Genomic DNA, 15647 nt, shown 5'->3' with positions numbered 1-15647 from the left:
CTATAGGTGAGCTGAGTGGTCACTCAACTCAAATAGTATTCCTCCAGGTCAACTTCTAGCATGGCTGCATCACACAACCATTTAAATAAGCAAGAAGAAAGTTTTGAAGGACACCAAGACACATAGAAGAGTCCATAGAACAATGGGCAACTGATATTTATTGTACAACATAGTTCTCCTATAAAACTGTAAAGCTGTTAACCATTTATTAGAATGGCTATGGAGAAATGTAATGTTGATGATCTTCAGGAAGTTGTAATTTTAACACTGTTCATTTTGAGGGATTAGGACTCAAAGGATTGGAGCTGAGCTAAAGTGGAACTAAGATCCAGCTTTACTCTTCATCCACCAGAATAATATCTCCCAGTGCCATCCTTCGTGAGGCTGGTCGCATTGCAAGGAGGTCCTCATCAATCTCACCCGGCTCTTCCCCTCCCCCCCTGTGCTTTTTGGCTACATTGTCTAGTAACTTGTTTGCATGGCTAAGAGTCTTCTGAGCTCGTTGGCCAGCTGTTTGGACCTTCCCTTCCTCCAGGCCGGTCCCTGTGGCCTTCAAAGGTTTCGCCTTGCCTAAACGCTCCTGTTGCTCTTTCATCTGCTTTAATTTGAAACGAGGCCTACCATTCACCTGAGAAGGGTTGTCTGGAATCTTGGCATCCTCTTGAAAATCAGGCGCTTGGAGAATGTCACACACGTTCTTGGGAATTAAAGGCTTACGGCATCGCACAGGGGAGCATTCAGCACCAGGCTTTTTAGAAGGCTTGGCATTTCCCTCAGCTGGCAAGATGATCTGAACCTTACACAAAGGGTTGTCAAAACTTGATGAATGGATGACCTCTTGATTCTCTAAAGTGGGCTTCTCATTTGGCTTGACCATGTGAAGGCTTTCCACCTCAACCTGGGCCAAATTCTTCACCCTTTTGACATGGGGCTCACTGCCAAGGGAGCCAAGGCTAGCCAGTTTGGAAGCAGCCAACTGGGAATCTCTCTGAAGGCTCATGATTTTCTTGAGCTGAGCTTCTTTAACTTCCAAGGAGATCTCTAGTGGAGCCAACCTCACTGGTCTTTTCATGGCAAGATTATCCATGCTTTGAGCATCTGCTGAATAGAATGGTTTGGGGAAAGTAACACTATCTTTGGTGACTTTTCCAGCAAGGGTTTTTGTCTCTTCTTTGATTACTGTAGTGTCTGCAAGGTTGGGAGCAGAATGGTGAAAGCTGGCAGACCTGAGAACCTTCTCTTTCTTCTTTCCGGGCAATATTACAGTTGTTTTCTTATCAGGTTTCAGGTTCATCACAGTAACTTCACTAACTGTGCAGTTGAAAATCTTTTCATCAGCTGCTGGAGCACCCTGAAAGAACAATGAATATGTAGATGTTTAGTGTGCTGCATGAATTCAAAGGTGTTTTTATACAAATGGACTTTCCCCTCCAGAAAGCTAGCTGCTTTCATCTTAGAGAGCTCTGTTCATTTATTTACAGAACAAACAACAGAAATATTGGCTTCTGACCCAGTTTGGAATGAAGAGAAATTTACAAATCACAGACTTGCCTAGGAATCCTTGAATTCACTACCACAAGATTTGGTGGTGACCCTGGGCTGAGATCAGTGGTTCTCAATGTATGCGACACACCACACTGGTGTGGCAGGAAAGGCTGGCTAGTGTGGTGAGAAGATTGAAGGACAATCAAAGAAACATTTATATATTTTAGTGTAGCATAGTATAGTATCCTTTTTTTTTTTGCAGAATATGGATAGATAAATGTTCAAAATGAGAGCAAGAGCATCAAGTGATAGTAGTTGTGATCTTTTTGCTTTCCAATATATTTTTTGTTTATAATATTTATTAAGGATTTTCTGAACATTTTCCAAGATAATAATGCCCACTCACATTATAAAGAGCTTATAACCCACCTACTCTCAGCAGCCAGAATCATCATAGCCAGACACTGGAGAGACATGTCAGGACTGAACATGGACCACTGGTACCAAATCGTGTGGAAAACAGCCTTATTAGAAAAGCTAACCAACAGACTAAAAATGACACGGGGACAAAAAGAAGAGGACGCCTTCACCCTGGTATGGCTCGCCTTTATTACATACACAGCCCAGCAAGACAACAAGAAGAACCCACCGACAGTATACGAATCAATCTGGCTAGCTTTCCAATTTATTTCTTATCAATAAAACATTCAGTGCATGAGCAAATTTTTATTCTGAAAGTGTGGCCCAGAGGGGGGAAATTAAGAACCACTGGCTTAGATGGGATGGATTTAGAAGGGGATTAGAGAAACTTATCTCCCAATGGTTATTAGTCATATTGGCTCTATGCTAGGGCTGTGCACCAGAACCAGCCAAATTCCAGAGCCTGAACCAAAATGGATTGACTTGAGTTGAGCCAAGATTCCACCAGAGTGCATTGGGTGCAGCCCAATTTTGCCCCATATCAGATCAGGTCCATTCAAAGTGATCTAGGAGAGAGAGGAAGGAGATGTGCAGACAGTCTACATGTGTCTCCTCCTAACCACCACCACATGTTTTATCAAGGTTTTCTTAAACATACAGTCAGGAAAAGATGAAATACCTGTCTGCTTCTCTTTCCTTCCCAACCACATGAGTGTACAAGCTCCACAATTGGTTTTAGGCGTGACACTGCCTTCAACATGAGCGAGCAAAGTGGCTTCTCACCCTAGTTACCTGCCAGTTAAATCCTCCTGAAGCCTTGTGCTAATTCACTTAACCTCTCTTGAGCTATAAGCACAGCATTTTGCTCTTCCTGCACATGTTAGTTTAGAGTCTTGCTGAATGTTCATCTACTCTGACACTTTTGATTCAACTACTTTGTAGGTTCCTCTGGCTGTAATTCTCCCATGCACATTGGAAATGGTGGCAAGTCCAATGTACCCAGTACTTACAGGAAAATTCTTGTACAGGGATCACTTTGTATTTGCAGACTGTTAAGAAAACAGCCTCTGCGCATATATGTGAAATACTCTTCGTCTCTGAATGTATGCACAGCACTGCAAACATGGCACAGATGATAGATTTGGCAGCTGATTTGTATCAGAAACTATTCCCACAAAAATAATATGTGCCCTAGCATTTACTTCTGCAAGACTGTTGTAAGCTATATCAGTGCCACCCAGTGAGTTGCCACAGTAAACATTGTATATAGTGCATTGATCCTGTTCGCACATGCATGCTCTTTCGATTACTGCACAATAATCACAGGTTTCTTGCTTGTGTGAATTAGCCGTTCCAAATCTGACACCTCAGACAAAGCACAGAGCTTCTTCACTGGAGGCAATTCACACATTCATCTGTGAGTCATTTCGTGGTCAATAACTTGCATGCACATTAGTGGAACATTTATCCCCTTGCCTTCATGTGAAATAGTGAGGTGTTGATGTTAAGATAGCGTGATAGGTAATGGGGGCAAGCAGCTTCATAGATAAAATCTTACAGCTTATCCAGAGTTAAGCTGTCCTCAGAGAGCTATTTATCCCAAGTTTAAATCCAACTTAGTTTGAAGTCCTCAGTATGCCCTGAGTCAGCAGGCGCTTTGTCTCTTCTTAATGACTCATTGCTCAAGGCCTAGTTCAGTCAATAAGTGTGCTTGTGTACACTGAACAAATTGCATTAAAGCTCTCCTCCATACTGAAAGGAGCATTGACGTTGTCTTACATGCAAGTCAATGGTTTGTATCTCTCTGAAACAAGCCACCAGAACTAGCCAAGAACACATATGCACCAGCACACCTGCTTGCTCACCATAGTTTGCTTAAATATAGCTTATCACCATGTGAGAACCAGGCTATAATGTGATGCAAACAGGGCATCAGACAATCTGCGTCTGACCTTCTTATATTCATGTGCCTTCCCCAATTAATGGAGATATCTTGAGTCTGCATCTCTTCCTTCATTGTTTTCTAATTCCTTTTCTTTTCCTTCTCTATCTACTTATGTGATAGGTCTACGGGACAAGATATCTTGTAATTCATTCTGTGGTTTACATTGCACATCAACTTTTTAGGCACATGAGAAATAATCACCATTACATCATCACATTGATCCCTTTCATCCCCATCTTGCTTTCTGCAGGTGTTGATCAACAGTACATCTCCCACAGCTGCTACCCAAATTAGCATGTTGGATTTGGAATGCCCCAGCTAGGGAAACATTGCTGGGAATTTCAAAGGAAACTGAAATAATGTTGGTACAATTTCAGAAATTCTGCAGAGTAGTCCACAACATTTTAGAGTTATTTTGATTTGATTTCCCGAATTAGACATACAGTGGTACCTCAGGTTAAGTACTTAATTCGTTCTGAAGGTCCGTTCTTAACCTGAAACTGTTCTTAACCTGAAGCACCAGTTTAGCTAATGGGGCCTCCTGCTGCCACTGCACCACCAGAGCACGATTTCTGTTCTCATCCTGAAGCAAAGTTCTTAACCCGAGGTAATATTTCTGGGTTAGCAGAGTCTGTAACCTGAAGCATCTGTAACCTGAAGCGTATGTAACCTGAGGTACCACTGTATAGAGAGTATGTGGAACAAGTGTGATCTTCAAATCATTGGACCTTCCCACAAAATATTCAAACTGTGTTCATAGCTGCTGCATAGCTTTCTACAAAATCAAGTACAACCCTTACATAACTGTTACATAATAAGGCAATTGGAAGCCTTAAATTAGCTTTGGTTATTCCACTGAAAATGATGCCCAACTGGTTCCCACTCATTCTTAAACCCTTTTTGTCCTTGAGAAAGCCACATAGGCCAAAACCTTTGAGCTTCAGCATATCTGGGTCAAAGTTCCCAGTAATGAATATCCCCAAGTAAGCTTCTAAGTTGACATTTAAGCTTCTAAAACTAGCTTCACTTTCATTGCTAATTGATTGTCCCTTTGAAACTATTCATGTCTTTATATGAATTAAGGACTATGCTGTCTAACTTTGGACAATCTAACTTTAGGCCTCGTGTTGCCACCTGAACTTTCCGTAACTATATATAAATGAAGTGCATTTCATAAGCCCTTCTGTACCTATTGATTAAAGGAAAAGGCTCATATCTGAATCCATGTCTGAATAATGAGATAATGTGGGGCATTTACAGAACCCCCAAGTGAGCATATGAACAAATCAAGTTTAAGGTTGTGTGATTGTGTGCAGTTCTGCTCACATCACCTAAAAAAAGGATGTTGTGGAGCTGAAATTTTTCAGAAAAGGAAAACCAAAGAGGATGGAGTAACGTCTCTATGCATAAAGTTTGCAGTATTAGGGCCTTCTTAGTTGAGTAAGGTGAGTAAGTAGGGAAATGGTTAAAGTGCCTAAAACTTAGTTTGTGAAGATAGTGGAGAGGAAAGCTTTTCTCCCTTTCTCATTACACTATAACTCAGAGCTATCCAGTGTGAAAGAAAGTTCTTCTTCAAATAGTGCATCATTAAACTATTGAACTCAATCCTACAGGAGGCAGTGAAGACCACCAACTTGGACGACTTCAAAAGAGGATTAGACAAATTCATGCAGGATAAAGTGATGTTCTGCAGTTCCCATCAAAGGTAGTGTGCTTTTGAATACTAGTTCCTAAGAATCACAACTGGGAACAGTGCTGTTGCACTGTGGTCCTGCTTGTAGGTTTCCCATTGGCAGCTGGTTGGCCACTGTGGGAACAGGAAGCAGAATGAGATAGGCCTTTGGTCTGCTCAAGCAGTTAAGTTCTTGAGGTTAATTAAATGAAATATACATTCTCAAAACAATGGTAGCACATGATAGCTAAGGAAATGGCCAGACAATATAGAGACGTAACTAGAGGGGAGAACATTGTGGTAGGTATACCTGGACTATGTAATCTTGACAAGGACTGAAGATTCCCAAAACTCATTCCGGGAGAATGTGAACAATACTTGTATAGTATATGCATGATTATATTATAACATTGCACAATTATTTAATGCATATATATTCCGGCTGTCCTAATAAACTGATTACTTTGCGACAATGCATAAGACTGTCTAAAAATACATATACAGATTTATTCTGCAAAAAATATAGTACAACAGCTCTTTTATCTATATTATACATATAATATGCATTTATGCATATAATTTTCCATATAGATAGGTGGGTTGTCATCTTAAAAAAAGATGAGAATTTTGAAGTGGCTTGGTCATAAATGGGCACTCATTGTAAGCCACTGTCCAGTGATGAGGTAGGATGCACCAAAATTTGTATATAAATCCATTTAAAATGGATTACTCCATCACTAAGCTTGACATTGCATGTTTACAGAGATGTTAGTTCTATGGCACTCAATGGAGATCACACCCTAGGAAGTGTGTTTAGGATCGATGCCTCAGTTGTTTGTGATTTATCCCATGTTCCAAAGCCAAAGGTAAAAAAAGTGATGTATTAAATGGGTTTGGGGATTCACACACCAGGTGCTGTTGTAAAGCTCCCAAGAGCACAGAATGAGGAATGAGCCCCATGGCACCTATTTGCTATTAGACTCCCCATTCCTAGGAAGGATGGAGTAGAAATTGGACTTTGTTTGCATGTTAATGAGAAAGTGTCTAATCCTGCATTTCTCAAACCAAATCAAAACACAACTATCATTTGAAAATTCACGTTTCTCTGAATTTTGCAATGCAGCTCTCCAACCAATGTGTAGAAAAATGCACATCCTTGTGGAAAGTTTGCTTTGAAATCCATTTCTTAATGAAAATAACACAAAAAATACTTATAAATGAATAAATGTGCCTGCAAAATTTTGTAGATTAACCCAAACTGCATACAAACTGTAATCATTAGGAGGAATTCGTTCACACTAAATGTCTGGTGGATTCTCACACGGATTTGCAAATTGACAATGTGTAGAACTGAATTTACAAGAAAGGAGAGAGACCAAAAGTAACAGATGCATCGCAGAGATGACGGGCAGAATCCGAGACCAGGAGAAAGAGACAGTGGAAGAAGATTGGAAGAAATTTAAGGACTATCTTAACAATTATTATAAGATTAAAGAATGCTAGATTGACATGGGTTTAAAAATATTGGTTTTCAGAGACATTAGAGTAAGAAAAGGAATGGAATTAATAAGAAACTTTTGGGAAATAAGGGAATGGAGTTGCTGATGGGATAATGAAACTAGAATACAAAACGGTGAGGTATGAGGAAGTCGGGGAAATAAGGTTGAGAAAATAAGTTTTGAAATTATACTTGTTGTTTTTTGTTTGTGTTTGTTTTTATTGTAGTTGTTTTGTATTTGTATGTTCTTAATGGGAAATTTAATAAATATTACTTTAAAAAAAAAACCTAACAGATGCATCCATTCTTAGCTGCTAGTGGATTCCCTGCAGAGTGATTCAAAGAAGACAGCAGATCAGGGGACTTTTGCCCCACTAATAACATTATTGTGGGACCATGACCTGCAGTAGCTGAGCGCTTAGCAGTGCTAAAATCTCTTTCAGAGCACTGGCCACCTGAGACACAGAGAACGTGGCTTCTGTTTCACCCCCATCCTTACCATGCAGTTCCTTTTGCCATGCCTTGATACCTTTCACTTTCCTGTCCCCCAACTGCCACCACTCACTGTCAAAATTTAGATAATGTGCTCCTTAAATCAGGGTGTGAATCACCTCAGTTGCGTCTATGAAATTATCATTGTGCCGCACATTTCTCTTGCATCTGTTTCATGATGACTGTCCATTGAAAATAAATTCTGTTTTAAAAATATCCATGTGGAGATAAAAGGTCAATGAAATTCTCTTGAGTAGGATGCAGGGTTCCGCCCCCTCCTTATGTGTGCCTTCAAAGTGGCCAATAAATGTTTGTAAATGTTTTTTCTTTCATTCTGCGAATCTTCTCTTTCATGGCCTGCACTCTGCAGCCTTCCTGTGTGATCACCTTTCCTACAAACCCCATGACATCCTCATAGGAAGTACAGTAAGGTTAACAGGTTGCCTGTGGTGCTCCTGAACGCTGTGCATTGTCATGTTGCTAAGCCTTCTTGCTCTTAAAGAAATCAATGTTATAAGGTAAGTGGAAAGACTTCTATTAGAAACAATTCAGGAGGAGCACCTATCTCAGGCTTTTGAAGCCAACCTCCTAGCTACCCATTTATTAGTTAAAGTTCAGGGAAAGACGTTGTGCTGTTATGGAGCTTTTGGAGGGATTGGGAAGTCCAAGCAACCAGGGAATCTGGAGAAATTTTTAATGGAAAGACCACCTCGTACCTCGTCTCACAAGGAGAGTATGGTGCAAAGATCAGAGAGTTGGACCTAGGAGACCAGGGCTGTTTCCAACTAACTTGTTCCATCAGTGCAAGGGTTGGGATTTTTGACTACGTGATATCTGATGCAGCTTCCCACAGAAGCAATTAAGGAGTTGGCCGAAGGCCAAGAAGACTGAGCAGAGGGAGTTATTCTGCCTAGAGATATGGGACCTTGGATACAACTCTGCTATTGGTCGAGGTCTCCACATAGGCATGATGACTCATGACCTTCCTTGCTGGTTAGTTGGTTGGTCAGTGTGAGTTCTAAGAGTCGTGCGGAGTATGTTCAGTGAGAGAGTTAAGATCCGTGTCTGTATCCTGTATATAGTAAATTGTAGAGTCTGCTGTAAATAATAAACCTCTAAGTAATCAAGTTACTGGGATACGGGTGGCGCTGTGGGTTAAACCACAGAGCCTAGGACTTGCCGATCAGAAGGTCGGCAGTTCAAATCCCCATGACGGGGTGAACTCCCGTTGCTCAGTTGTACACCTCCTTGAGCTCCTTGAAGGAAATGATATAAGTGTAAAGATAAGGAATAAAGTAAGAACAATCCCACCCCCACCGAAATTCTAAAGTACCCTGAGAATGCAGGAGGAAAAAATAGAAGCTTATTTCACAGGGGAAGAAATATTTTGAGAAACAGGAGGATAAGTTTGATCACAGAGTACAAATAGCAACAAAAACAACTTTTCAGAATATATATCTGTAGATGGGCAGATGCTTTGTTCCAAATGTATTATTATTTCTTCACAACTTTGTCCCTGAAATACTTCCAGCCAGTGGCCCTTCTGTTAAAGACTAGAGCTGGCAAAATAAATGTTATAATGATTCATAGAATTGCAGAACTGCAGGGGACCATGAGGGTCATCCAGTCCAATGCCCTGCAATGCAGAAATCGTCTGCCCAATGTGAGACTCAGACCCACAACCCTGAGATTAAGAGACTCATGTTCTATCAACTGTTAAGCTAGAGCCAACGTCTCATGCCACCCCTACTGCTCGGCAGGAGCAGAGACTTCTATGCTGGGAAATTCAGTCCAATTCTACATGCAAACATCACTCAACATCAAAAGGATTAGCAGATACCATCTCATGCAAGTCTCCATCAGAGCCCTAGTAGCATAGCAAGTGGCTTTCTCAATGAGTCAAATCATTGGTCCATCAAACTCTGCATTGTCTATACTGGATGGCAGCAGGCAAGAGTCTTTCCAGATTGAAGAACCTGGACCTTCTGGGTATAAAATAGATGCACTACTACTGAGCTGCAGCCCTCCTGTAAAACGTCCTCCCATCCAACCCAGAGGAACACACATTATCCAATTTTTCATCAATGGAATAGAGCATGAATAACATGCCCATACTGACCAACCTCCTTCAGAAGGCTGTACACCTGTGTATCGTCCCTCCCCAAATCAGAAAGTTCCCATGTGAAGTTTTGCATGAATTATAATTCCAAGGTGATGATTATTGACCAGAGTTAGAGAAAAGAAGCATGCATGTCAAGTCAGAGAAACTGGCATGCCGTGAGTACATCAGTCCAATGAATATGTGGTTGGAAATGTATCATCTCCTGTTGTGGTTTCTGTTTGGCCCTTGTGGTTTGCAGGGCTGCTATCACTAAACGTTGACCATTATTACATACCCTTCAACAGGTTCAGTCCCAAAATTGGGAAGCCTGTCTTCCCATCCATGATCCTGCACGAGTCACATGACCCACGTGAGATCTTTGCGTGGACTACTGCAAAGCGCTCTACGAGGGGCTACCTTTGAAGGTGACTCGGAAACTGCAATTACCATAATCCACAATGTGGCAGCTAGACTGGTGACTGGGAATGGCCGCCGAGACCATATAACACTGGTCCTGAGAGACCTGCCTTGGTTCCCAGTACATTTCCAAGCACAATTCAAAGTGTTGGTGCTGACCTTTAAGGCCCTAAACGGACTTGGCCCAGTATACCTGAAGGAGTGTCTCCACCACCATAGTTTTACCCGGACACTAAGATCCAGTGCCAAGGGCCTCACTGCAAGAAGTGAGGTTACAGGGAACCAGGCAGAGGGCCTTCTCGGTAATGGTGCCCGCCCTGTAGAACGCCCTCCCATTAGATGTAAAGGAAATAAGCAACTATCTTACTTTTAAAAGACATCTGAAGGCAGCCCTGTTTAGGAAGTTTTTAAAGTTTAATGCTGTATTGTGTTTTTAACATATGGTTGGGTGCTGCCCAGAGAGGCTGGGGAAATCCAGCCAGATGGGCGGGGTATAAATAATAAATTATCATCATCATCATCATCTTCACAGAGCCCAAAAGACGGACTTGGAGACTTCTTATGTGGCAAGCACCTAATAAATTGAAATAAGATAATAAAACCAATAACCTTAAATTAATCTTCCATCCTCGTCCCTTTCTGCCCAGGGAGTTGTTCTTGGGTCAACCTCATGCCACTTTCTCCTATGTAAAGCAGGACCAGGAGGAATGCTTTGTTTGTGATGACAACTCTAGCCTTGAGCTAGTTGCCTGCAGACCATGCACTTGTGGAATGGGATTTTCCTTCTTCTCACTTCCTTCTGCAGTCTCTGATAGTGCTGGAAATCTGCTCATGGGCTTGGGGACCATATGAAATGATGGGTTGCAAATGGAGAGGGAATTACCCACTGCATGAGCAGTGATATCTTGGACTTATGCTAGGGCTCTGTTGGATCTAGAGACAGAAGAAGCTGCGGTTTGGGATTCTATCGCTCAAGCATTTTTTTTTTCATTGCGGTTTGAAAAAGAAGTTTGCTTCAAAATTCACACGCATTTCTGTGCAAATTTCTCCTAACTAGGGAAGGGTACGAATTTGATTTGGTTTGCATTTAAAAGCGAATCTTTCGCATCTTCCCAAACCAATATGAAAACAGCCGCCCTTCTAAAATTCACACTTGAAACAAATTTTGTGACGCAGTTCTCCAGCCAAACAATGCTTACGAAAAAGTACATAACAGAGGCAAGTGTGCGCTAAAATGAATGGGATAATGAAAATAGCATGCATTAAATTAGGAAAACCTGCTTGCCAAAATATGTACATTAGTCGAGACTGCATACAAATAAAGATAATGTGTTTATTAGGAGAAATTTTCAGCTGAATCCTGATGAGTTTTCGTAAGGATTTAAAATGGGGTGGGGGGGACCCATGCAGTTCTGCATAAATCTGGAGAACTAAATTTAATATGGGGAAAATGAGAAACTATGAGAACCAAAACTGGCATTTCCTTCCACTTCTACTGCCAATATATGTATTTTCGCATGCAATTTTGCCCAGTATTTCCCTCTAACAGAATGCAGTTGAGTATGTTATTTTCCCTAATACAGTGGTACGTCAGGTTACATACGCTTCAGGTTACATACACTTCAGGTTAAAGACTCCGCTAACCCAGAAATAGTGCTTCAGGTTAAGAACTTTGCTTCAGGATGAGAACAGAAATAGTGCTCCAGTGGTGCAGCAGCAGCAGGCGGCCCCATTAGCTAAAGTGGTGCTTCCAGTTAAGAGCAGTTTCAGGTTAAGTACGGACCTCCGGAACGAATCAAATACTTAACCTGAGGTACCACTGTATCTGTGTGTGGATTTCCACTGAGAGCTGCATTTCAGTTCATACGCTGGTTTGGGATGTGCATTTGGAAAATTCACATTTAAAATGCATAAAATGAATGGATTTCTCCTCCATCTCAGCCAGAGTTTCGCCACCCTTTTCCCCAAGGAATTGTGATTGCTAACTGCACAGTGTATGCAAACACTGGTGAACAGCAGCGTTGCAAGACAACAGAGATTTGGGGAGTGTGATATGCTTTACCCTTTCCATGCTCCAAATCCAAACACGGACCCCCAGCATCCTGCCCACCATGGGTCGTAAGAGGAAACACATGTGTGAAACCTGAGAAGGGGGGAAGCCACTTCTCCTGCAATTGCTTTTCATTTTTTTTAAAAATGACATGCACAGGTGCATTGCAAATTGCCTTATACTGAGCCAAACCACTGGTCCATCTAGCTCAATATCATCTACATCTCCAGAAGATAGCTCAGCCAGTAGAGCATGAGATTTGTAATCTCGGGGACATGGGTTTGAGTGGCACGTTGGGCAAAAGATTCTTGCATTACAGGGGGTTGGATTAGATGATGTTTGTGGTGTCTTCCAGCTCCATGGTTGTATGAAACTAGATTTTCTCCCAGCCCTTTCTTGGAATGTTGGGAATTGAACCTGCGCCCCCCTGCATGCCAAACAGATACTCTAACACTGTGACCCTTCCCTGAAGATCAAGCTTCGTTACCTATGAAGGCGCAGCGACATGCATTTGCAAACAACACAAAACCAGCCCCTAAAAAGCCCATCTCCTTCTTTGAAGCAGAAAAGATGTACCTAACTTTCAGCTCCCTTGTCCTCAGATGTGCTTACCAGGCGGCCGGGTTGCTCAAGTTTAGCTCGTTGCTTTATCATTCCAGATCGTGGGCCTTCTTGCATCTTGCTCTGCGACGGCTTCGGCTGAAGCTCTTCTTGCAAAGTGTGCTTAGACCAGAGTGCCGAGCAAATGGGATCAGCAAGGACTTAAAGATGGTTTAGAGATACGTAACGGAGGGGTATTGGGGTCAGCTTTTATAGAGGCACTTAGGGAAATTGGCCCAGCATGGGTTCTGAAAGTCAAAATGACATGGCAAAAGGGACATCTTTTTATTCCTTTAAATAAAAGGGACCGCGCCTATTCCTTTCCTCCTCAACCCGTTATAATAAATACAGATATTACAGAAAAATACATCATTAGTATCCAGCTTCTTATGTCTTCACCAGAAAGTTAATGCTGTATTATTATTTTTATTATTATTTTATTTATACCCCGCCTATCTGTCTGGGTCACCCCAGCCACTCTGGATGGCTTTCAGGACATAATGAAACATTAAACGATTAAAACATGCCTATACAGCTGTGTTCTAAAAGTTGTGTAGTTCTTGTGCTCTTGTGCTTGAATCCTGCTTGCTGGTTTCCAACAGGAATCTGGTTGGCCACAGTGAGAACAGGATGCTAGATTAGATGAGCCATTGGTCTCATCCAACGGGCTGTTTTTATTTTGTTATGGAAGAGAGAGAAAACTTAATTAAAAAAATACTTGCAGACATTTGAAAATGGCATGATGAACTCAGCATTCAATGAAGTTGCATTCCTATTGGTCTCTCTATACTGGAATATACACTGTGAAAGAAGCAGTTTCAATTTGGGAGCCCCAGTTCTAAAGTCTCCTTAACCAGTTTAAACCTTCTAATGAATGTTTCGTAGGAAACAGAAGAAATCCCATTCTCCAAAATGACAGCTTTTGTCACCAGCCCTTCTGATACCAGTTTTTGTTGTCCTGTGATCAGTTTGACAGCCAAGACAGAAAACTAACCACACAACCAGGTGGGGTCACCCACACACTATTCCTCTAAGCCAGGGGTAGGCAGCCTAAGACCCTAATCCCCCTTCTCAATCCGGCTCATGGACGGTCCTGGAATCAGCGTATTTTTACATGAGTAGAATGTGTGCTTTAATTTAAAATGCATCTCTGGGTTATTTGTGGGGCCTGCCAGGTGTTTTTACATGAGTGGAATGTGTGCTTTTATTTAAAATGCATCTCTGGGTTATATGTGGGGCATAGGAATTCATTCATTTTTCCCCCAAAAAAATATAGTGTGGCCCTCCACATGGTCTGAGAGACAGTGGACCAACCCACAACGGAAGAAGGTTGCTGACCCCTGCTCTAAGCCAAATCCACTCCCTGGGCTCTCCACATCCTCATTATTTAAAAATCCACCTCTATTTACATGTTATTGAGTTCAATGCATGTGGAACCACAGAGCAGCCAATTCCTGGGATTAGCAGACTAGCAATAAAGAGGAAAGAAGTGGGGGGAATTAAACAGAGTGCTAATAGCAGGGATTAATGCATCTCATTGAAAGGGCTTATTTTTTAACATGGGAAATAATGTGATGCCCTGTAGATATACTTATCAGAGGCACAAAGCCCATCTTTGTGCCGCAGGAAGACTTATATTGCTTAATAATAAGAACGCCTTCATTTCAGCTGAATCAAGGCACTCATTAGTTAGTGGCAGAATTTGCCTAGACTTTGCTAGGGCTGAGGTTTCATTGGATGTGTTTAGCCTGGCCCAGTGGGGGCTTTGCAATGTCATGGCGAGGGGGGAAGTATTGCCAGCTTCTCTGAGACAGCACAGGCAAGACGTACACATCGTGGCTCTCTCAGAAGCACACAGAAGATGCTAGACACAATTCTCAAAGTTGCAGAGCATTTGCTTTTCCATGTGGAAGGAACCATGTTCAATCCCTGGTGCCTCCAGATAGGGTTAGGAGGGACCCCTGCCTGGAATCCTGGAGAGCTTCTGCCAGGCAGTATAGGAAGCATTAAGTTTGTTCCATCTAACTCAATGCTCTCTATACTGACTGGAAGCGCTCCAGGATTTCACTTGGCTTCGTAAAAGGCAGCAGAGACCTGGATTCTCTGGGCAGATCCTCAGTATACACTTATGGCACATTCAATGCACATCTAGGGAGTTCGTGGGATTTTGTAGTAATATTTTGTATATTGCAGATACCATCCCTCTATCGTGTCCCTTTGTTGTTAGAAGGAGGTTTTTGAAGGTTGTCAGAGGCCTAGTTGTTGTTGATTTTACTGCTGGATTGTTTAAGAGGGCATATAATTGGTGATGTGTTAACCAGGGCATTTGGGTGTCTTCAAGTTTGTCTTGTATTTCTTGTGTTGACAAGGGTTTGTTATTTTTGTAGAAGTCTATTAGGCGAAATTAACCAATAAACTGAAACTGACATGGGGACAAATACTGATAGAAGAAGACACATTCACCCGGGTATGGCTCCCTTCCACAGCCCAACAAGGCAATGACAAAAATCCACCAACAACATACAAATCAATATGGCTAACCTGATCCAAAACACCCACCCACCCCACTCACACACGAAAACAAAGACTGCCACAGCCAACCACAAATGAACAACCACAACCTAGGCCAACCTCAACCTCTCTCATCACCAAAGGAACACAAGTGAACAACAAAGAACTTGCACAAGCAACGCTGACACCAAACCCTACATATAGTAAGTAAAATAGAAACATCGCCACCCGACCCCACCCATCTTTACCCCCCTCCACCTCTTCCCCCCTTTGCTTTCTAATGTCTCAATGAACAAAACTGATTTGTAAAAATGTTACATGGGGGGGGATATGAGAGAGAGACATTGCACACACTTGTGTAAATCAACAAAAAAAATTAATAAAAAACAAAACAAAATATTCAATGCACATAGGTCAAATGCAGATATCATTCTAGGTCTCTCCCTTCCATATCCA

The 15647-nt window shown here is 41.9% G+C and overlaps 1 protein-coding gene across 1 annotated transcript; it reads right to left on the bottom strand.

Annotated features, from left to right (window-relative positions):
- Nucleotides 1-215: 215 nt before the first annotated feature.
- On the bottom strand, nucleotides 216-12793 carry LOC309374101 (uncharacterized protein). Its single transcript, XM_081918938.1, has 2 exons — nucleotides 12693-12793; nucleotides 216-1351 (listed from the first exon to the last, which is right to left on the bottom strand). The coding sequence occupies exons 1-2, from the start codon at nucleotides 12756-12758 to the stop codon at nucleotides 335-337; spliced, it is 1083 nt and encodes a 360-aa protein (XP_081775064.1). The 5' UTR covers nucleotides 12759-12793; the 3' UTR covers nucleotides 216-334.
- Between the last annotated feature and the right edge of the window lie 2854 nt (nucleotides 12794-15647).

This window comes from Podarcis melisellensis, assembly GCF_964234715.1.
Source record: "Podarcis melisellensis genome assembly, chromosome: 7".
Lineage (NCBI taxonomy): Eukaryota > Metazoa > Chordata > Lepidosauria > Squamata > Lacertidae > Podarcis > Podarcis melisellensis.
Note: the sequence above shows the minus strand (reverse complement) of the source record. Positions and strands in the feature narration are given on the sequence as shown.